The sequence below is a fragment of the Panthera leo genome, chromosome B3, assembly GCF_018350215.1.
Source record: "Panthera leo isolate Ple1 chromosome B3, P.leo_Ple1_pat1.1, whole genome shotgun sequence".
Lineage (NCBI taxonomy): Eukaryota > Metazoa > Chordata > Mammalia > Carnivora > Felidae > Panthera > Panthera leo.
The window spans coordinates 117,161,749-117,185,414 of record NC_056684.1 but is presented as its reverse complement, the minus strand read 5'-3'; the positions used below and the strand labels follow the sequence as shown (position 1 = coordinate 117,185,414).

Here is a 23,666-nt window from a genome sequence, read left to right as displayed (position 1 = left end):
TAGTCTCTTGTGCCTTTTCGTCAAGGGCCTGCAAGATCCCTGCGGGTGAGGATCATGCATCTTGACTTTTCTGCATCCCCCAGCAGACTCTTGCAGGGCTTGATACAGCATAGGTGTGGGATAAAGACTGCGTGGTTGATTTATGGGGCTGATATGGTCTCTACTACCAAATAAATAACATGGACTTTGCACATTAACCCTGGAGCGAGCAGTCCTTTGCCCACAGTAGCTCTCGGACTTTTTAAAGTTAAAAAATAAGAAAAAAATTAATAAAACCACCCTTGCTAGAAAAAAGCAACCCTTGGAAGATGGGAATTAATCTAGCGTATAAAAAAGAAGCTGGTGCCAAGAGAAAAACCCCGAGATGTCCATCTGAGAAGCCACCAGTTTGCTAATATCACTCAGGGGTCTTATACCAGTCACCTTTTCCATAGGCTTCTGTGTCTACATCTGATACAGCAGAAGCCTGAATAAACCACAAGTTCCCAAACTTTTCATGACAACAAACCCTTTCCCTTTGAATACTCTCCCTTTCCCCCCCTCTCTCAATGGACCTCATGTTTTGAAAGTTTTGGTTTTTTTCTTCCACTGAACAGCAATGATTAATACATCAATACATTTCCCCTCATCTTGATTAGCTGGAGACCAACGGAAACGATCAGATGTTCTCACTGGTGGCAGGTGACCAGAGCAAACATGACATGGCGTTGATAGAATTCCCCCCCAAAAGGAAAAGCATATTTTAATTAGTTTTTACAGATATGTCGCCAGGTATTGAGTGGTATTTACTTTGGCTTTTTGAAATTCTGAAGTGAGCTCAGGGATGTCTCTTGTTTTCCGGTTAGCTTGTCGAGTATTCAGGACCCCAGACTGAGAAGTTTTGAAGGAGAGGTTCTCTGAGGTGCCTTTCCACTCTGAAGCTCCACGGTTTTCTGGTTTTAGTTAACGCACAGTGTCATAAAACCCATTTGATCATTTACTTATTATTGCAGGCATGTTTCCGGTAACTTGAACAAATGTTTGCATTTAAAGAACAAAAATGTTGGTTTTGGAAAGTGCTAGCATGGTGATACCCAAGTGACGCATCAAGCTTGTCCTTCTCCATTTCAACCTTAGACAGATTAGCTGGACTTTGAGTTTGAACCATCACATTTCATTGAGAAAGGGAGGCAGAAAGAGAGACTGATTCTGCAAATTTCTTTGTACACACCGCGCCCAACTTCGAGAGAGTTACCTGAGGTTTTCGGAGCTGAATTCGGACTCCAGGAATCTTAGGAACTGGTCCCGCCCCACCTGGTCCTTCAATACCTCGTCGAAAGAGAAGCCCCATCTCTTGACTCGCTGCTGGCTGGGCTCTTTGCTTTTGGGGAGAACAAAGGTTTAAAAAATGATCAATGCCAGGCAAAAACCTGTGTCCTGTTCCCTCTAACAACTCAAATCTCTTTTGCTGACACATGGCGAAGGGCAATGTCTCAAATTTAAGTGATAGATTCTATAAAACCTGTACAAAGTCCGGTTGCAGACTTTTACTCAACATGAGCCAACAGTAGAATGTCTCTTGAGAGAAGGCATTTGCAAGGGGCAACATGTAGGTGAGGCTCACCAAGATATCCGCCAAGTGGCTCCTGTCTGCAGAAAATGAAACAACCCCATTTATTTGGCTTCTCTGGACCATGGCGGTCAGTTAGAGCCCAACTCTCAACTCCACCATTTTTAGTCTTATTTAGATCCAAGTGACATACCCTTGGTCAGAAATGCATCGGGATAAACCCTCGTCACTTGCCTGGAAGCAGAATGTTGTGTTCATTTAACAACCACCTGCTTCGTGTTTATGATGTTTTGGGCATTGTTTCGAGCGTCTTAACTCTGCTAACTCACAGAGTCCTCACTACTGCTCTGTGAAAAATGTACTGGTACTGTCCCCATTATACAGATAGAGAAACTGAGGTCTAGCGGTCATTTGCCCAGGGACACACTAGGAAGTGATGGAGTCAAGACGAGTCTGGATGGTGTGGCTCCAGAGTGCAGCTCTTAACCTCGCTGTGCTGACTCACGCCCATGTGACCCTCCTCAAACCACGTGATCTTCCTCAGACCATTTCCTTCAGCTCTGTCTTTCCTTTTGCAGTTCACTTGTGTATTTATTCGCCTGACCCTTCAGGCAGCAATAGGGTCCTAGTTCGCAAGCCACGTGCTATAACCGCCCACGCAAGGAGTGGCCTGTGGACCAGCAGTGGAATCTCAGGCCGCACCTCAGGCATGTGGATTCAGAATCCTCAGCCCAACAAGATCTCTGGGTGATTTAAGTGCTCATTCAACTTTAAGGAGCAGGGCACCTGGGCAGCTCCCTCAGTTGAGCATCCAACTTCAGCTCAGGTCATGATCTTGCAGTTCGTGAGTTCGAGCCCCACATCGGGCTCGCTGATGTCAGCACAGACCCTGCTACGGATCCTCTGTCTCCCCCTCTGTCTCTGCCCCTCTCCCACTCACACATGCTCGCTCTCTCTCTCTCTCTCTCTTCCTCTCAAAAATAAAAATTAAAAAAAACACCAAACTTTGAGGAGTATTGATCTGGCGAACTGAATTTTAAACTATATTTCACTTTAAATCATTAAAGTTCACACTTCAGTGGCCACATGTAGCTAAGACTACTGTATTGGAAGGCGTAGCTCTGGACCGAAGTGATTCAAGCCCAACCCTTCTATTTCTGCACTGCTGGGCATAATCACCAGCAGGAGCGTCTTCCAACTCTGAGATTGTATGCTTGGGGCTTGGGAGAATCTTGTGCACAACTCTGTACCGCCAGGCTTAACCCAGCAGGGTCACAGTGGAAAGACCAAGCCCATCCGGTCAAGCCTGGGGACTTCTGTGAAACATCTCTTCCAAAGTTCCAGGCCGGGCCTTTTACAACAAGACAAGAAGACAGAGCCTGGATTCTCTTGAACTCAAGCCACAGAACCCATCACACTTGCTAGCTTGCCAGGGGACAGAAAATACTGTTTATGGAGAAGTCCCCTGAGGTTGAGGTTAGCAGCAGATGTGAGTCCCAGAGAACCGCGGCACGTTGCCTCTTTCTGCCGGGGTCATGCTGTGAGCTGGAACGGGCTCCACCATTTGCTCTTTGCCTGCCAAACTTGTAGCGCTGGTGGAAGCTTCACCCTGATGGAAAGCTGTTCCCCAAGAGCCGGGTGTAGAAAGTCACTCCATTTTTGTAGTGGCTGCCTCATGTGTACACACGGCTAGTGTCACCATTTTCTGGTACCCACGCAGCGGGTCCACATTCATCCTACCAGGTTACATGGTGGTATCATGGGTGGGAGAAAGGTCGTTTTGGGGGCAGGCTAGGAAGCGTGGACTGTCATGTTAGATGCGTCATCAGAGACATAGGACACAGATGAGGACATCCAGAGAGCTGCAAGGTCAGACTTCAGCAGAAATAAGGTGGTCTATAGAGAGGGCACCTGGATACCGTAGTTTCCTAGGGTGGCCGTAAGAAATTACCAACAAACTGGGTGCCTTAAAATAACAGAAATTTATTCTCTCATACTTCTGGAGGCTAGGAGTCTAAAATCAAAGGTGTTGGCAGGGCCAGGCTTTCTCTCTGAAGGCTCTAGAGGAGAATTTGTCTCGTGTTTTTCTCTCAGCTTCTGATGTTGCCAGAAATACTTGGGGATTCTTGCCTCCGTCACTCCAATCGCTGCCTCCAGTCTTCACGCGGTGCTCTCCCTGTGTGTTTATCTTCATGTGGCATGCACTCTGTGCATGTGTGTCTGTGTCTGTTTTCTCTTTCTGTAAAGATACCAGGCATCCTGGATTAGGAGCCCACCTACTCCAGTTTGAGCTCCTCTTAACTGCCTGCATCTGAAATAGCCTTATTTTCAAATAAAATCATATTCGGAGGTTCTGGGACGGGTATGCATTTTGGGGTGACAATATTCAACATCTGGGTTCCCTCAACTATCCATTATTCACAATCCTCCTTCTACATGTGGAGGCTCCACATCTGCTCCTTTTCCCCTTAGTACATGTGGTTATTGGGATCTGTTCTATTAAGAGCTTCTCGGCTCAGCTTCTTTCAATGTGTGTTTCTTGCAGCACTTGGGTATTTCCAAGCATCATCCTCTTTAAGGTTCAAGATCAGATTTGAACAGGTTGCTACCACTGAATGGGCTCTGGTTATAAAATAATTTTGAAAATTAAAACATCTCCAGGTGACTGGAACAATAACTTTCCCTCGGCCCAACTCAAACGAGTAATTCATGGAACTCACAGCCCCTTTGTTTCCAACTATTGTTTTGAGATGCTTCCTTATGACATACATTTGCATCATCATTTAGCCTTTCAAGGGTATGTCACTGTCTCTCCAGCTACCTTGTGAGCCCTTTGAGGGCAGAGACCATGTCTCATGCATCTTTGTATTCACCATAGCATTTTCACACAGCAAGTGTTCAACACTAAGCGGAAATCAATAAGAAAATGTGTATAGTGATGTGAGTGATGTGTCCTTATCCTGATGGGATTTTCTAATTGCTAGCTGGATGTCTTTTCTTTAATTGGTGCTCTGTGCCCACTGATTCTTACCAAATTCTTACATCCCACTGGGCAGCCCAAACCAATATAGAGCAAAGACAGGTGGCTCTCCAAGGGAGTCCATCTTTCATTCCAGCTGATCCCCCAACCTAAGAGCATGGTAGAAATCTCCCACATTGAGAACAAGAAAGACAGGTTCAGAGGAAGCAGCCATCTATATTCAATCTCAATATATGCCAGGGAGGTGGATATTTGTATTTAGGTGTCCAGAGATCAAGAGAGGTTAGATTTCCCAAAGCCACACAGTCTGGAATCGGTACATGGGCCTGCCTATTTCTAAAGCCTGTTATTTTTTTCCTACTACCTTGCCTTCCACTACATTTCCCTCATTTGAGGTCTAAACTAAGATTTGGGGAAAAACATAAGCCATCTTGAAAAGACTTTTGAGTCTTTAGAAAAATTATGAAACAAAGGACAGTTCCTTAAAGAGCAAATATCCAAGGATGCCATTTTAGGGTCAAGGCTTTTGAAAGAATGATGGCAATTTTATTTTATGCCCCTAGAGTAGCCTGAGGGTCCTGAGTACTCTGATGGGGAGTGGTCCAGGTATGTATTGTTCTGTGACAAATCATCCTAAAACTCTGGCTTAAAACAGTGATTGATTATTCTTTCTCTGTCCCCTGGGTTGACTGGGGCTCAGCCAGGTGATTTGCACGTGGGGTCTCTCAAGTAGTTATAGCTGGAAGTTGGGGGTGGGGTCATTGAAAGGCTCAATTGGGCTGCACATTCAAGATAACTCATCACATGGCAGTTGATACTGGTTGTTGGCTAGGAGCTCAGCTGGGGCTGTTGGTGACATGACCTCTTCAGTGGCCTGGCATTCTCACAGCATGGCCAATGGGTTCTAAGAAGGAGTATCTCAGGAGCAAATGTTTTGAATGACTGTGATAGGAGACACGGAGCTACTTTATGACCTATTCTCAGAATGTTACTTCTGCCACACTCTATTGGTCAAATTAGGCACCAACACCAGCCCAGGTGAAAAAGTAGGGACCTATCCCATCTTGATGTAAGAAGTGACCCACGCATAAGATGAAGAAAGGCATGGATGGGGCCATATTTGGAGGCTGGCCACCACAGAGAAGAAACTTGACTAATACCCTGGACTAATAGTTCTATCAGACTTGCTGGGCACAGGAAGCTTGGGGACAGTTGCTGCTACTCAGCAGATCAGGCAGGCTGGTAGCGGATACTATGGCCAAGCAGGATAAACCAGTTTCCTTGTAGCTCTTCACTCATGCCCAGCAGAGAGAGAAAGCTAAACCATGTGGAGAGAGTAAATTATGAACCACAATTCTGGCAATGCTACGTTTTTGTTAGATCCACTATCTGGTTAATGACATGACCAGAAATATTTCTGAGAGACCTCCCTGAGACACTCTCCTGATGGTATTTAGACTACAGAGTTCTCGGGGCACCTGGGTGGCTCAGTTGGTTAAGCGTCCGACTTCAGCTCAGGTCATGATCTCTCAGTTTGTGAGTTTGAGCCCCGCATCGGGATCTGTGCTGATGGCTCAGAGCCTGGAGCCTGCCTCTGATTCTGTGTCTCCCTCTCTCTCTGCCCCTCCCCCTCTTATGCTCTGTCTCTTTCTCTCTCTCTCAAAAATAAATAAACATTAAAAAAAATTAGACTACAGGGTTCTCTCCAACTGCAATCTGGCAACTTTTGGCTGATTTTTCCTCCATGATGAGCCCTGGCTACCACTCTTTTCTTTAAACTTGATTTCTCAGAATTTCCATCAGATAGACTTGAGGTGTAGTTTGCTCATCCTTAAAAGGGTAGTCTTTAATTGCCCTCTGAATAGATGCTTTCTCATCCTTGGATTTCTAGATCTAATAGCTTGCCTGAGAAGGAAAAAGGATTAAAGCACAATTTTCTATTATTCATGCCCTATCCTACATCATCTTGCCACTTATTTTGTTAAGTCCTGTTTCTGTCTTCCACTGGGCCGTCTGTAACCTCCACTTGGCAGAGAGAGTATGCTGAACTCTGTAGAATGCAGACTTTGTCTGTCCTGGACACTGTAATGAGCCTGCCTGCAGCCCTTTGCCCAGGCCCAGTGGAAATCAAAGCCTGCCTCAGACTAACTTGAGCTCCCAAGGAGAGTCCTGCTTTCTTACCTGCTGCCTTGACTCTTCCATAAGCCTCTACCCATCTTCACCCCAAAACTCCTTCCCATGAGATGTTCGGGAGGGTAGAAGCCTTTACTGAGATTCAAGGGTCTTGAGAAGGGGGTACATATTGCACCAGCCAGCAGCAGACATTAAAAAACATCACATACTTGATATTCCTGTGTTTGCAAAGTCCTTGGATGCTGTGGTCTTAGGGCTCTTCCTGGCCCTGCACAGAGGCCTGGTCTCTCCCATCACTCTGCTCTTCCCTGCTTTTCACTGTGCTTAGGTCTCCCCTCTCAGGAACAAAAATTACAAGAAATACGTTCTTCTCATTGCCTTAAGTCACAAGCCCTGCCCCTTGTTGTTTGAGTCTCTGCCAACAACTCTGCCCTCAGAGCCTGATTTTATGCCCAAATGACTTATCAATGTCCTTTGCCAGAGGAGAAGGAATCCTTGGTCTGGGAGATGGGAGGGCATGTTTAAGGCACCTTGCTACATTTGAGTCTTGACAGAACTTCTTGTTTGGAACTGAGCACACAGTAAGTTCTCAATTCATATTTATTGAATTAAGCTGAAACTGAGAAAAAATGATCTTTGATTATTCTACTGGTTATCTTAAGGCTTTGTGTCATGAGCAGGGACCATCTCTAGGCTGAAGCAGGAGGTTGGCACTGATCCCAGACTCTGTGCTTCTCCAAAGGTAGGTTCCTAACCACTGCCTGCATCTGAGTGGGTAGGAATGTCCTGCTGGGAGAAGAAAGGGTCTCACAGCTTCTCTTTATTTTCACTTGTATCTAAATCACTTGACTCTGTTTGAATGTACACAGAATGCCTTAGGTGTCTTAGGCATTCTGATTAGAGTAGAAACCTAAGCGATAAGACCAGAACAAGAGTACTAGTTGTAGGAGCAGATAGCATTCCCTTGGGGACAAAGTGCTGACAGGTTGGGATAAACTAACAGGTCAGGTGACCACCACTTCCCCGAATGATCATATACTTTGTTGCTGTCTTTACAGAAAGAAGGGGGAAATCCCAGTGTCCTTATGGTGAATTATGTTTATGTACCTACCTCTCTAATTCCCAAATACCAATGAAATGATCAGAGAAATAGTCACTCCTTCATCTGTCTTCCATCCAACTTATGTGTTTTGAATGCCTACTATGTGTCAGACATAGTCCTAGTTAAGTCCTAACTAGAAAGAGAACCAGGGGGAGGATGTGGTGGAGAAGAGCTGGATGGATGGGGTGATCACTCAGGGTGACTGATCACAGAAGACCTTTCTGATGAAGGGACACCCATGCTGACTGAGAAGTGAAACCAGCCATGAGAGGTTCTGAGGAAGTGGTCCAGGCAGAAGGGACAGGCAAGAGTCTGGAGTTCAGTAAAATATAATTAAAAAGAAAACAAACAAATCCGCAGTATGTAGAGGCACAGACGTTGGCTATCAGCGGGTGATAAAACTGAGAAATTTTTGGAAGGTACGAAGCAGATGGACTGAACTGGTGTCACCTGATTGGGAACCACTTACGATTCCAGGGTCATCTGAAAAGAAATTAGCTACATCCCCAACAGAAGCCTGGGAAACCCCCAAGCTCTGAGCAGCAGGACTGGAAGCAGAGGCAGCTGGTGGGCACTGGCCAGGGGACATATGGAAGACACTCAGAAATATGGAACAAAGGGTCCCTATGGAGGAGAGGGTCTCCTCAGCACATGGGGAGTATTTCCTGGCCAGGTCTTAATACGGGTAACAAAACCAGAGAGTAGTGCCTCTGTAATCGAGGGGCGAAGAGCTAATAATAGAGGGAAAAAGCATCTCAGCAAAGCAGGGAGACTTCTAAAGACACTCCTGCTTTCCCCCTACTTTTCACTGGCTTCTGCAATCTAACCGGATTGTTCCCTAAGACCCCTCAGCAGAAGGGAGAAGAGTGGACCTATTGGGAACACCATGGAGAGGAAACTGCAGAATTTCAGAAACGCCGTCAGGATCTGAGACAGAGCGGAGCACCTGGCTTGTGTGGATGTCACGCTAAGGGAAATTGGAGCTTTACCACCCGTGTCGCTCTGAGAGGGACCCGGTCTTTCAGTCTGCTCTTGGCCCACATGGCCAGGGCTCATAGGGGTCCGTGCTGACTGACCTATGGCTCCTCACTAACACTCTCAGGTGAAGCCCTATAGTCATGTGAACTGCTCAGAGGAGAGCCTGCAGGGGGCAGGGGAGGGGGTGGGGAGAGAGGTGGGGACTCCGCAAACCACACGGGAAGTTCTCAAACTGCTGGGCCGCAGAATCGTCTAGAACACTTGCTAAAAATAAACCCAGAACCACCCTGGGGCATCTGTCTTCTTAATGAGCATTCCAGGTGCTTCTGCTATACCCTGTGCTTTGAGAACCACGGACCCCACAGCTGCCGAGGAAGTCCTCACCAGCTGCTATCTGGTCTGTCTGGATCAGGGCTACACTTTAGAATCACTCGGACACATTAAAAACAAACAACAAACCAATGCCCCACTGCCGGAAATTAATTGGGTTAGGGAGGGGATTGGGCATTGTGGTTTTTGTTTGTTTGTTTTGTTTTGTTTTGAAATAATATGGCTGCCCCATCTCAGAGGCTCAGAATTTCTACAAAAGGATTTCCTGGAAAGAGAGGATAGAACAGAAAAAAGAGTAGTGATTAAAAAATAAATAAATAAATAAATAAATAAAAGGAGAGAAAATACCTTGAGTTAAAAAAAGACTAGAAGAGATTAGAATTAGAATTTCTGGCAGTGGATCAGATTAGAAGGGATGACCTAGGGCACGTCAGAACTATTAGAAAGAAGATACTCATCTACAAACTACATTTCTTTTAACGCTAACAGAGAAATAAATATCAGTCACAAAATGTTTGTTTACAATGTACCAGGTTAAGACACCTATCAAGAAGAATGGGATTTGGAAGAGGCAAAGGGAAATTTATTTTTTTTAATTAAAAAAAATTAATGTTTATTTTTGAGAGAGAGATAAAGTGTGAGTGGGGGTGGGGGGGGGTGGCGGGCAGAGAGAGAGGAGACACAGAATCCAAAGCAGGTTCTTGGCTCTGAGCTGTCAGAACAGAGCCCAAAGCAGGGCTCGAACCCACGAACCCTGAGATCATGACCTGACCCGAAGCCAGACCCTTAACCGACTGAACCACCCAGGCGCCCCTTCTATTTTTTACTTTACACACTTTAATGTTATTTGTATGAATTGATGCCATTTTTAATTAAAGATTTAAAAGTAAATATGACTGGAATAGAAACTAGAGTAACAAAAGCTAACACAAAATTTGACTCATAAAGCAAAAATCAGGGAAGAGGAAAAGAAACAAAAAGAACAAGATCCAGAAAACATAAAATATCAGGTAAAAGATAAAATACATATGATCCAAGTAAATGTAATCATTTGATATCCCAATGTCCAAAGCAAAACACAGAGACAAGTGAGCACAGAACCCAAAACAGTCAAGTCACAAGAGGAAAATGAGTACCAAATGACCATGAGACAGGATTCTCAAAGAAATGAAAAAGCAATGAGATTTTTATTTTAGCTTAACGCACTTGCAAAGGTGACAAAGATTGATGATGCCTGGGATGGTGAGGATGTGGAAAGTGGACACTTTTAAGCTCTGGGCATGGGAAAGGTTTGTTAGAATTTTGCTCACGAGGAATTCGGCTGTGTGAACTCAAACCAAAATATATCTGCCGGTCCTAGCAGTTTCACTCCTGGAAATTTATCCTAAAGTAATAATTGGACTTGTGTGGGAGGATGTTCCTTGCATCGTTGTTTACAGCAGCAAAAAAAAAAAAAAAAAAAAAAAAAAAAAAAGATAATAACTTTAATATTTATGACCTAGGGGTTGGTTAAATACATTACACTCTACTCATACAAGGGTGCACTCACTATGTAGTTATTAAAGAGTATAAGGTGGAGTTATATGCATTTACAGAGAAAGATCACCATGATATATTCATTTAAAAATTATGGGACAAGGTACATGTAATGAATCCATTTATGCAAAAGAATAGGATACTATATATATATAAATCTAAATCAAAGGTTTTAGACCCTAAATCAAAGGTTTCCAAACTTCCTGAGTCCATGGTACTTTTAGTGTGTCAGTGACTTTTTCACGGTGCCCCTGGGCCAAAAAAAAAAAAAAAAAGTACGTAACAGCTTTGTTTATTAAACAGTCAGGTCCAAAGGACTTAATATATATTTATGTCCTAAAACCTTAGTAGCTGTAAAGTACCTATACATTGAAAGAAAAAATAATGTTTTCTTAAATAACCACAATTCTTAAATAGCCACAATGTGTGCCTGATGGACACTGCACGTTATCTCAAACTCTGGAATCCGACTGGACCCCACCGTACTCATTTTCTGTTCCATTTTGGTTTTTGCAAAGTACTTGCTTTTTATCGTAGCAACTGCCCTGACAACCCAGATTTGCAAAGATACGACAGCGCTGAAAGGAATGTAATGTGAAATGTTGGAAATGGCGAAGTACCTTAAGTTGGTGCTTTATGCAGTATCTGACACAAGTCAAACGCCACAGCGCTTCCCTCAAAGATCCAGAATATCCCGGGCTAACCCTGTGAATTCCCTGCCATGGGGCAGTTTGGGAACCACGGCATCAGACTATAAACAAAGACTCTTTCTGGACAATGAGATTGGATAGGAGGGAGAGAGAATTTTCTTCGTTATGCACATCTGAATAGTTGGGGCTTTTTATAATAAGCAAAATATGAAAGTAATAAGAGACTTTTGTTACTTTTTTTAAGTTTTTTTTTTCATTTCAAGAAAAGAAGGCAGAAAAAGGGCAAGAGTGAAAGCGAATGAGGGAGATGCAAAGAAATGAAAAATGAAATAAAAAGTCTGCTAGCTGAGGGGCGGAGGCTGCACAGGCACCCCCACACTGAACGTGTGCGTGTTTCCCTCTGTGATTGTGACGCTGGTCCAAGTCCCTCCGGGCTTCGGCTCCTCGGCTGTTAAAGTACAGGCACCAGCCTCCCTCATGGGCAGAGGGTTACTTCCGGTTACTCCTGAAGAGCAGAGCGATGAAAACCACAGCTCTCGAGCTGGGTTCTAACCCTAACTCTGCTACCGGCTCGCTGTGTGACCTCGAGCAAGTTCATGAACTCCTCTGTGCCTCAGTTTCCTCATCTGTTCAATGATGAGAATAATAATATTTACTGGTCGTGGGGACTCCACATGGGACACTTACTCGGTGGCCAGGGCCAAGTATGCGCTACCTATTATTATTAGTGTTGTTTCTGCACATATATAAACAAATTGGCCCACAGAATTTTTTTCCCTCCAGCAATGAGAACTAGGAAATGTGAAGGACTGTCCCTGTTATCATGGCATCCAAAGGGTCAGAGAAAGGTCAGAGGAAGCCACTAAAGGGTCAGAGAAAGGTCAGAGGAAGCCACTAAAGGGTCAGAGGAAGGTCAGAGGAAGCCACTAAAGGGTCAGAGAAAGGTCAGAGGAAGCCACTAAAGGGTCAGAGAAAGGTCAGAGGAAGCCACTAAAGGGTCAGAGAAAGGTCAGAGGAAGCCACTAAAGGGTCAGAGAAAGGTCAGAGGAAGCCACTAAAGGGTCAGAGAAAGGTCAGAGGAAGCCACTAAGGATCCACGTATAAACCAAAGGTATAGGGGGGTAGAACCACGTCTGAGCCGAACGTAGTCAGGAGGTAACTTGAGGGGTTTCTGTTCTAGTGATAAAAAAGCGTCAAATTAAGGTAGGAAATAATGTAATTTCACCATCTCATGAATTTTTCCCCACATCTCTTTCTTTCTCGAACATTGAAACATTTTTTTTTTTTTTTTTTTTTACCTCATCTCTATGTCCCATAAAGTGATATCGTCGCTGATCCAGGGATTGGACGGCTCGGCCGGCGTGATCAATGGATCGTATTCCACATACTGTTCTGTGTAAGCAATTAAGCTGCGGGAGGGAAGCAAAGCAAAGTACGCCACTGTTTTCCATAAAAACTTGCATTTTTACACAAACGTTGTAACTGTCTTTATAGGATTCCAAGTTAAAGGGAAAATGACAAATCGAGCTGTTTCTATTTATGCTTGTTCTCTTCTCATGAGGAACGTATTGGTTTTTGCATTCCTGCTGTCGTACGTACACATTTTATATCTTTTCCCCACGTTACTCTTTACCTGGACCCTGGTGCACCCCTCGCTGGTGGCGCAAGCCTGACTGATACACAGGTCCAAACCTGCGTGTGTATCACCCTCTCACGGAGACTAGGGATCTCGGGGCATCTGGGTCACGCCAAGGACACTCAAATCCGTCCAGGCTGCCAGTCAAGGGTTCCCAACTGGGAGACTTCCGTACGACAAAGACTAAAATCCTGACTGACCATAAGGAGGTAATGCATTATAAGCATTATATCCACAAAGCAGCTTAGTTTTTCCGGTTATACTGTAAACGGCCACATTATCTTTTCGAATGAAATTTGCATTGCATCAAAAGGCGTGGTTAAAACAATAAAATAGTACAAAATGATTTCACACACACAACAACACACACTCTCTGCTCACAGAGACATCTGCTTTCTACTCTTCTGTTTCCTTTAGCATTTACCTGTGTATTTCTAAATTGTGTTTTTATAGTTGTTCTTGATTGTCAATTTTTTTATTTAAAATTTTTTTTAAGTTTATTTATTTTTTTAGAGAGATACAGAGACAGCATGAGCAAGGGAGGGGCAGAGAGAGAGAGAGAGAGGGAGAAGAGAGAGAATCTTAAGTAGGCTCTGCACCGTCAGCACAGAGCCCAACGCGGGGCTTGAACTCTCGAAACTGTGAGATCATGACCTGAGCTGAAACCGAGAATCGGGTGCTTCACCGACTGAGCCACCCAGCTGCCCCTTGATTATCAATTTTAGATGAGGATTTAACTCTCTTCGCCAGTCCCCGACTCCCCCCACACTTCCTCCCACGATCCTCCTAAGAGACGTATAATAATTTTTGTGAAATCAATCGTCAGTGTCCACATTATTAAACTAGATATAAATTGTTTCCTGCTAAGTAGCATACCACCCTTTCCAAATGTTCTAACAAATCTGTAAAACACCTAGCAACAATTTTTCCACATATATTTTGTTTAAGTTTATTTATTTGAAAGAGAGAGAGAGAATGAGTGGGGGAGGAGCAGAGAGAGAGGGGGGACAGAAGATCTGAAGCAGGTTCTATGCTGACAGCAGGGATCCCGACGTGGGGCTCAGACTCACAAACCATGAGATCGTGACCTGAGCCGAAGTCAGACACTTAACCGACTGAGCCACCCAGGTGCCCCCAATTTTCCCACATCTTAAACACCTTAGCCAATTCTTGTTCAGTTCTGTCTCCCTATCTCCCGGAGGTCCTCTCTCCAAAGTCTGGAGTCCTCTTTCTCCAGTCTGGACTGTTTGCTCTACACACTTGATGTAAAATCACCCTCCTGGGACGTCCCTGACTTCTGTCTGTGCTTTGCTTCCTGGACTTTATGTCCGTCTACTGGTTTTACTCTCTGGTTGTGCTGAGATACTCCTTTAGTGGTTTCCTAAGAAAGGATGCATAGAAGCTAACTATTTCAAGTCCTGGCAGGTCTAAAAATATTTTTATTTTATCTTTATACTTGGCAGATAGTGCTGGACCTAGAACCCCAGGTTAAAAATCATTTTCCTTCAGAATTCTGAAGGCGTTGCTCTACTGTATTTTTGGCATCCAGTGTTACCGCTGAGAAGTGTGGATCCAGTTTGATTCTTGTTCTTTTGCTTAGTTTCTTTCCTCTCTGGAAACAGCATCTTCTCTTTATTGCTACAGTGCCCTGAAATTTCACCCTGGCTTTTGCTGGTGTTTTTTATTTATTGTGCTTGGTACAACGTGCAATGGATAAAAAAATATTTCCCAGAAGTATTATTTCTTTGTTAATTTCATACCTTCATTTCTTCTGTTCCCTCTTTCTATAATTCTCTCTAGTTGGATATTGGACCTTCTGGATTGATAATCTAATTTTCCTAAATTTGCCCTGCCGTTTTTCATCTTTTTGTCTTTTTAGTTTGATGGTTCTTCCCATCTTGTTATTTATTTACTTTTTAAAAATTTGGGCTATCACTTTCTTTTTTCTTTTTATATTTATTATTTTTGAGAGACAGCGAGAGACAGAGCACTAGTCAGGGAGGGATATAGAGAGAGGGAAACACAGAATCCAAAGCAGGCTCCAGGCTCTGAGCTGTCAGCACAGAGCCCGAGGTGGGGCTCAAATTCACAAACCACGAGATCATGACCTGAGCTGAAGTTGGACGCTTAACTGACTGAGCCACCCAGGTGCCCCTGGGCTATCACTTTCTTAAGCTTCCAGAGCTCACTTTTATTTATCACAGGATCTAATTTTTGATTTATGCATAAAATATTCTGATATCTGACATTAATATTTCTGAGGATATTAATTATGTATTTTTATTTTCTGTTTCTTGAATAGTTTTTGGTTCCTCCAAGTCCGTTTTGCTCTTTGTTTGCCTCATACTCCCTCACATTGGGGTTTCCCTTGAGTGTCTGGAAAATCTCTGGGCATCCACTTGTGTTTAAGAGCGAGATACTAAAACCTGCTTGGAGGCTCAGTGTGTGCGTGGATAGGGCTTCGTTGACAGATCACGGCAGCTCACCAGTCTTTTCACTAGAGCTCCCAATGAGGGATTTGGGGCCTTTTCTTTGGGGACATTGATTTTTCTCTAGAGCAACGGTGAGTAAACATTTTCTGTAAGACAAAGCAAATATTTTAGGTTTTACAGGCCAGATGGGTCCATTACAACTCCTCAGCTCTTCTGTTGCAGTAAAAAGCAGTCATCGATAATTCAGGAATGAATGCATGTGACCGTATTCCAATAAAACTTTACTTGTGAAAACAGTAGCGTGGAGAAGATGTGGCCCACAGGTTGTAGTTTTCTAATCTTTTGCCTGTGGGTGTATACCTCTGGCTCCTGGAGGGTGAAGAACCAGGCAGAGGACGGTTGGAGGGTTCCACTGTTCAGTATGTAGATCTTCCATTAAATCACTAGTTTTCAGTGGGCCCTTTACAATGTGATGTGCCTGAATTCTGAGCTGATGTGATTCAATTTCTTTAGAGAATAAGCCGCCCATCTCCTGTGGTGGTAGCAAGTGGGAGAGACGGTCTCCTAGTGGGGCAGGGATCTAGGGATCCAAAGATCCAGAGACAGACTCTACCCATTTCTCTGGGTTAGCCCCATGCTTCATTTTTTCCTTCCATGGTCTCCAATGACTTTAAGAGCCAAGACCAGACTTTTGTAGGGCAATCGGGTTCACTTTGTTATGATACTCATACTCTTAACACGTAGATTATGATGTTCTTCACTCTGTCCCCAGCCACCTTCTTTTTTTTTTTTTTAGTAAATTTTGGAATATTTCAGGAATACAGAAAGGTCTTCTAACTAGCTAATTACAAGTGAGCCATTTAAGGGATCTTTCTTTGTCAAGTTCACCATGGTACTCAATGGCTTTGTGGAGCACTCAGGACCATTGGATAAAAAGTGGAAAAGCATTTCAAAAGAATCTTCCAAATCTTCTGCAAATGTAGGCTATGTGATTGCAACCAGCATTTGCAGTGGAGGCACGTTGTCCTTGTAGGAGTACAAGGTAGGCCTTGTGCCCAGGCAAGCCTTCATCCTAAGGCCCTAGGGCGGCACTGTGGCAGGAAAGGTCACACTACAAGTCGGTGCTGTGACAGCCCCACAGGGAGTTGTCCCTTGGTCCCGTGGGCTAATTCCTTTCTTTCTGAAAGAGATGGGTTGCACATTAAGGTACATATTAGTTTCCCGGGGCTGCTGTAACAAATGCCCACAAACTTGGTGGCTTGAAATGACAGAAGTCTTTCTTACTTCTGGAGTTCAGAAGACTGCAGTCAAGGTATCAGCAAGTCTATGCTCCCTCTGGAGGCTCAAGAGGAGTAATCCTTCCTTGCCTCTTTCAGTGGTTCCAGGCACTCCTTGGCTTGTGGATGCCTAACTCCAATCTCTGCCTCTGTCCTCACATGACTTTTCCTCTGTGTCTGGGTCTTCTCCCCTTCTCTTCCTTACTTGTCCTTGGGTTTAGGGCCCACCGGGATAATCCAGGATGATTTCATCTCCAGATCCTTAATTTACATTTGCAAAGGCTCGTCCCACATAAGTCATGTTCACAGCTTCCGTGGATGAGGACTTGCACATACCCTTTTGGGGGCCACTATTCAACCCACTGCAGGGAACATGAAGGAATCTAGGCGTGAGGACGGAAAGGGCACACTTGGCCACCTGACTCCTTCGCACCAGCAGCTGGTAACCTCGGTCCTGTTTGAGGGACGACGGTCCATGTGAGATGTGTCTGAGTCATGATGAGGCATCGGGGGCTTTCCTGATTATGACATATTTGGGCATCCACAGCATTCTCAGAATTTGAGATGGTGGGTGTAGTCTATGGGCCTCTCTTCAGCGGTGACCAACTTTGCCCTCCCAGCATGTCTGCCCCCTGGCCTTTTCAATGACCTCAGCCTCTGGTGGCCCTGATCTCAAATCAAAGACAACTACCTGAGCAGCCCAAGACAAAGGTGGTGGTTGTGGGGGGGTCTTCTAACTAGCTAATTACAAGTTTTGGGGGATTTTATTTTTAAACCAGAAATGGATTTCCCTCAAGTAACACATAGGGATGGAAAAACGAAATTTCCTCCCCTCCCTTCCTTACTCTTGCTCAGATTTCTGGAAGACAGGGTGGAGGTTTTACCAGCCACCTCTCTAGCTTGTTTTATTAGACTGTCCACATGGCCACACCTATGACCTGCGAAGGCAGGTCGAAGGGGACATGTCACACCTAGGTTCCCAGATGAAGCCCAGCAGAAGTGCCTGGGGCCAGGAGAAGCAAGGGAGGCTCAGGAGAGGCTGGGGTGAGAATTCTGAGGACCTAGGCACTTGGGGAGCCTGCCTGTTGGTGGCCTGTTATTGCAGGAAGGCAAGAAGGACAGCTGTCTGCTGACCAGCCTGAGGCAGTGGGACCCCACAAGGCCAGAGAGCAGCCAGGAGGAAGCGAGTGGTAATGAAACACAGGCTCACAGTCAAGTCTCTTTTAGAGAAATCTGGGGATATCTTCAGAGTGTGGAGGAGAGGTGGTGAGATTTAATGGTGATGTTGGTTCAAGAGAAGTGGTTGAGAACCTAAGGAGGGATGTGTAACCACTCAAGTTAAGAGCACGAGACATGACTATGTAACAGGCATTAAGTGTGAATGAAGTTGGGGCACCAGGGCGGCTCAGTCGGTTAAGGGTCCAACTTCAGTTCAGGTCTGGATCTCACGGTTCATGAGTTCGGGCCCTGCATTGGGGTCTCTGCTGTCAGCATGGAGCCTGATTCAGATCCCCTGTCCCCCTCTCTCTCTGTCCCTCCCCTGCTCTCTCTCTCTCTCTCTCTCTCTCTCAAAATCAAACATTTTATTAAAAAAGTGTGAATGAAGTTGTTCCAAGGGCCTAGCCCCACACTGTGCCTTCTCAGAGCACAGGGTTTGAACAGGACCCTGGATATAAGTGGAAGAACACGAGAAGAGAGGGGTAAGAACTTCCTACAGAAATGCCCGGACAATCTGCACTGAGGCCAGAGAGCTCAGATCCGCATGATCACTAATTAGTCCCCCAGCCCCAGTGATGGGCAGCATTGGCCAGCAGGGGAATTTGTTGTATTAGAAGAGGAACGGCTGTTTTGTTAAATTATAGCTGCATAAATAAAATCGGTCGGAAGCTTTGTAAAGAGAACCGTAAAAATTGGTCATGTGCATTTTAAATGTTATATTATATTGGTAGAAGTGGGATGTACTGACTGAATCATCAGAATTAGAATTAGACAGGGCTTTATGAGGACCTTCTGATCAGTGAGAGACTCAGAAATTTTTAAAGGCATTTTAGAAAGGAAGATCTTGAGATTCTAAGAGAAAGGGAGATTGGATGGTATATGAATTTCTAACAGTTGCTGTAACAAACTGCTACATACTTAGTGGCTTAAAAAAAGCACAAATGTAGGGTTTCTGGGTGGCTCAGTCTATTGAGTGTCTGACTCCTGATTTGGGTTCGGGTCATGATCTGAAGTTTTGTGAGATTGAGCCCCACGTCAGGCCCTGCACTGACAGCGCGGAGTCTGCTTGGGATTCTCTCTCTATCCCTGTCTCTCTCTGCTTCTCCCCCACTCATTCTTTCTCTCTCAAAATAAATAAACTAAAAAGATAAAAATAAAGCGCAAATGTATTCTCTTATACTTCTAAGGATCGGAAGTCTGAAATGGACATTGCTGGACTAAAATTAAGGTGTCAGCAGGAACATGTTCCTTCTGGAGGCTTGAGGAGAGAACCCATTTCCTTGCCTTTTCCCCCTGGTAGGGGCGTCCCACACTCCTTGACTCCTGGTCCCCTTCCCTCTTCAAATCCAGCAATGCCTGGCCAAGGCTGGCTCACATCGTATCACTCTGACACTGACCCTTCTGCTTCCGTTGTCTACAACAAGGACTGTTACACTGGCCCCCCTGGATAATCCAGGGTAATCCCCTTATGTTAGGTCAACTGATTAGTCACCTTAATTCCATCTGCAAACGTAATCCCCCTTTGCCATATAACCTAACATAGTTACAGGTTTTGGGGATTAGGACGTGGCCATCTTTGAGGAACCATTATTCTGTCTTCCACAGGTGTAATTTGAGAGGAACTTGTGCAGAAGGTTGAAAATGAAGTCATCTAACAGAGGGTGTGGTGGTAGGTAAACGGTGTGTCTGAGGCTTGCGTGGACTTTTTAGGAATGGCACCAATGTGTTTTATTGCACTGTCACTGATACAACCTATGCAAATAAACTCCGCGTTCATGAATCTATGCTTGCTCGCTTGTCCCGTTTGCCATCATGGCTGCATGGGAGACAGGAGATAGCAAAGTGCCTTCTCTTGGAGGTTCCTGTGAGCGGCTTTGGCTCTTAGTAGTGTGTTGCCTTAACTCTTCTCCTAACTCTTGTGGGGGTTGATCCTTCCCAGGGAGAATGGCAAAGAGGGTTAACTCCATCATTGGGGTGGCAGAGGATGGAGAGGAGGTGGGAAAACAGCCCACACCAGGAAGAGACGGAAGAGGGCCTCTTCCCTATGCTTCTCAACACCACGAGACTGGCCAGAAACAGCCCAAGGAGTGCGTGCGAGCAAGCACTGCTCGTCTGGTCCCTGCTGCCTCTCATCCGGGTCGGACGTGCCTTATGCTTAGGAGCTAATTCTCCCAAAGTGAGATACGGCAGAAAGAAACAAAGGGTTGGCTACACAGGATAAAAACTGAGCTTCACGCAGAGAGAATAAAAGGCCTCAGGATCTGCACGTAGGTCATGCAACGTCATTTCTCAGGTGTAAAAAGAGGTACAAATGGAGGCAGAAGTGGCTTCCAGGAATGCAGTGAGTGGACTTGGTTGTGTTGACCCTTGTGCTGTGCCTCTTGGGGTGTGAGTAAAGGAGCTGGGAATCCTGGGCGGTGAGAAGCCCTCCAGAATGGGCAAACTAGCACAGAAGACATCTCTGGGGTCTTGCTCAGTTCTCCTCGCCTCCTGGAAATTGCACCCCAACGTGCGCCCAGCGCTGCGTTAGGGGGTTCCATGTACTAACAAACCCTGCTCCTGGCTACGGTTGATCTGTCCAGGAATGGACACCTTGCTGACCGACGCTGGGTTAATCCTTCTCCAGCTTCCGCAGTAGAAACCGCAGTTACAAAGTTCAGGGGCTGGAGGCAGTGCTGTTTCTGAATACCTGTCTGTGATGAAAGAGGAGGAGGCCAATGCGGAAAGTGGAACAGGACAAGAGACGAAGAAGGGGTCTCGGGAGTGTTCAAGGCCCTGGTTGCAGCTACTCTAGAGCCTAGTGGCATTGCCGGCCTTCCCAGAGCTCAACTCTGCAGCTCCTCCTTGTATTCCGTGGGTCAGCACCTGCTCCTTTTAGCTGAACTGGGTTCAAGCTGGGGTTCTATTGCCTGACAACAGAGCAATACAACCGAAAATAGGATGAAGGCGATGGGAATGTGAAGGGGAGTTCATGGAGGCAGCCCTTTGTAGCGTTAGCCAGAGAGGCTTCCTCTCCCCCGAACGTGCACTTCCTTGCAGCGCACAGATAAGATAACAGAGTATCGTGGAGACACATGAAGACCATGAAACGGGTGAGCAGGCAACGAGGGAGGTAGCAGTGGTTGATACGAAGTACTATTTGGGTCCGAAGTCATTATCAGTGACTACAGGAAGATTTGAGATAGGACAGGAAAAGCACAGAGAGAGAACAGAGAGGCATGGAAAGAGCTTTGCAGACAGCTGGCACGTAATAGCACATAGGCAACGATGTCCACAGATTGCTGGGTGTGGGTGGCACCAAAGCAGAATTGGTGGCGTCGAACAGACTACATTGTGTCCCCCGCCCCCCGATTTCACATGTTAAAGCTTTAACCCTGCAATGTGACTGTTTAGAACACACGGTCTTTAAGGAGATAATTAAGGTTAAGGTCATGGGGTGGGGCCCTGATTTGGTAGAACTTTCTTCCTAAAGAGAGGAAGAGACACCAGAGTTCTCTCTCCTCTGTGTGTGTGTGCACAGAGGAAAGGCCGTGTGAGGACACAGCAAGGAGGGGGCTGTCTGCAAGCCAGGAAGAGAGGCTCCACCAGGAACCAGCCTTGCTGGCACCTTGACCATGGACTTCAAACCTCTATAAACCCATATACTCAGTCTGTGGTATTTTGTTATGGCTACTTGAGCTGACTCATACGGGAGGAAATGGAAAAAATAAAATAAATACAGGAAATCCAGAGGAAGTCCATTAGGACAATTACTTCTCATTGAGCCGTTTTAATATCCTTGTCCCCTTATCTCTGCCTCCAGTATATGGTGTTGTTATTTTCAAATGCCAAATTCTCACATCGTTAGAAGGTGCTGACACACCAGCCATTAGCAAACGTGCTATCCACCATCATCAGGTGCTTTGAACTGGTTCTTGGGCGAAATATGGGGCTGGCTGATTTATCCCCATATGCCTTTCCATTTTCTTGCAGAAAGCGGCAGAAATTCACCAACTAGCCACTAAGGGTAGAGCCCATGGTTAGTCGTTCAGTCAACATTATTCAGCGCCTACTAGTGCTGTGAATAGTGAACAGCTTCCTGGATCACAGGATGATGCTCACACTGATCTAATAGCAAAGTTACGGCTTCTAACTACTTTAACCAATCATGGTTATTACATATACATACATACGTGTGTGTGTGTGTGTGTGTGTGTGCACACGTGCATAGGGGGCTTATATATATGACATATACATGTTGACTCTTAAACAACATGGGGGTTAGGGGCATTAAACACCCGTGCAAGTCAAAAATCCATGCAATTCTGGACTCCTCCAAAACTGAACTACTAATAGCCTACTGTTGACCAAAGCCTCACTGATAACATAAACAATGCATATTTTGTATATTATATGTATTATGTACTGTATTCTTAAAGTAAGCTAGAGAAAAGAAAATGTTATTTAAAAATATATATTTATTTTAAGAGAGAGAGAGAGAGAGAGAGAAAGGGGAGGAGCAGAGAGAGAGGAAGAGAGAGAATCTCAAGTAGGCTCTGCACCATCAGTGCAGAGCCTGATGTGGGGCTCGATCCCACGAACTGTGAGATCATGACCTGAGCTGAAATCAAGGGTTGGACACTCAACTGACTGAGCCACCCAGGTGCCCCAGAAAAGAAAACATTACTAAGAAAATCATAAGGAAGAGAAAATACATTGACAGTAGTGTACTACACTTATTGAAAAAAATTCTTGTATAAGGAGGTCAAACTCCTGTTGTTCAAGGGGTCAACTGTATATATATATATATATATATATATATATATATATATATATATATGTGTGTGTGTGTGTGTGTGTGTGTGTGTGTGTGTATACAGCTGTTACTAATATAGATTGCTAATGAGGTTCTCCTTTTGATAAACCTAGAGAGGAGAGAAATAACAAAAGCAAATTTAGAAAACTTTTAGTCCAACCACTTAAAAAAAAATCTGAGAGAAAAGTTTTAGAATTCATCCTTTCTCCCTTAACAAAAAAATAAAGACATAATTTTGCCCTATATTGTATAGAATATAACAAAAAAGATAAGACAGGTGAGTTGGAGGAAGAAGAGATGCCATCTGTAATGGGTTGAGGGGTGCCTGGAAGGGATCCCCAGAATGATGCACAGATATGGAGTGTGGTTCACAGAGCAGGTAGGAGAGAAGATGGACCCACCAAGTCCAGGGAGATAGGCAGTGAGGGATGGCCAGCAGCTCTGGGACAACAATGCACAGAGTGGAAAGCATTATGGGACAGTGACCATCATTCCTATTTTCCAGATGATCATTTCCCTGGTGATCATGTTGCCTCTGATCTTTTTTTTCCCTGTCACCTAAGGTGGGCTGGGAGAAAGGAAAAGCAAGGATTCGCAGGGTGTCTGGAATCACACAAAAGCAAAGTTGTAATGACCTCTTTGGTCCCTTTTTTCCTTCCCTGAAACAGTCATTAGACATTAAGTTCATGGACTTCTATCACCCTAGCAGGTTTTTAAAACCCTTCAGGGTATCCGGCCCCTTGCTGTCTTATCTCATTTCATTAATTACATTTCATGATCATGGAGGGTCGGGAGGCAGAGAAGGAACCAGCATCCAATTTCAGACAGCAGCCACGATCCCGAGATGGGCAAGCAAGATGATGGTAGAAAATCAATCCAGCAGTCAGCTGTGCTGCACAAATGGCTCCCAGGGATAGGGCAAGGACAGCGAAGCACACAAGCAGATACAAGACGAGACAAGTCGATCTCTCCGTGTGGGGCAGGGTGGTGTGGTTCCTGCAGTGCCTGGCCAAGCTCAGTGCCACTGTGAGTGAGGGGACATCTCTGGGG

At 45.0% G+C, this 23,666-nt stretch overlaps 1 protein-coding gene across 1 annotated transcript in view; it reads right to left on the bottom strand.

The window, feature by feature from the left end:
• RGS6 (regulator of G protein signaling 6) overlaps positions 1–23,666 on the bottom strand; it is a 595,776-nt gene that overhangs the window by 47,811 nt on the left and 524,299 nt on the right. Inside the window, exons 14-15 of the mRNA XM_042943677.1 lie at positions 12,557–12,667; positions 1,235–1,360 (exon numbers count right to left, since the gene is read on the bottom strand). Coding sequence (XP_042799611.1) covers positions 1,235–1,360; positions 12,557–12,667 — 237 coding nt within the window. The remainder of the gene's footprint in view (positions 1–1,234; positions 1,361–12,556; positions 12,668–23,666) is intronic.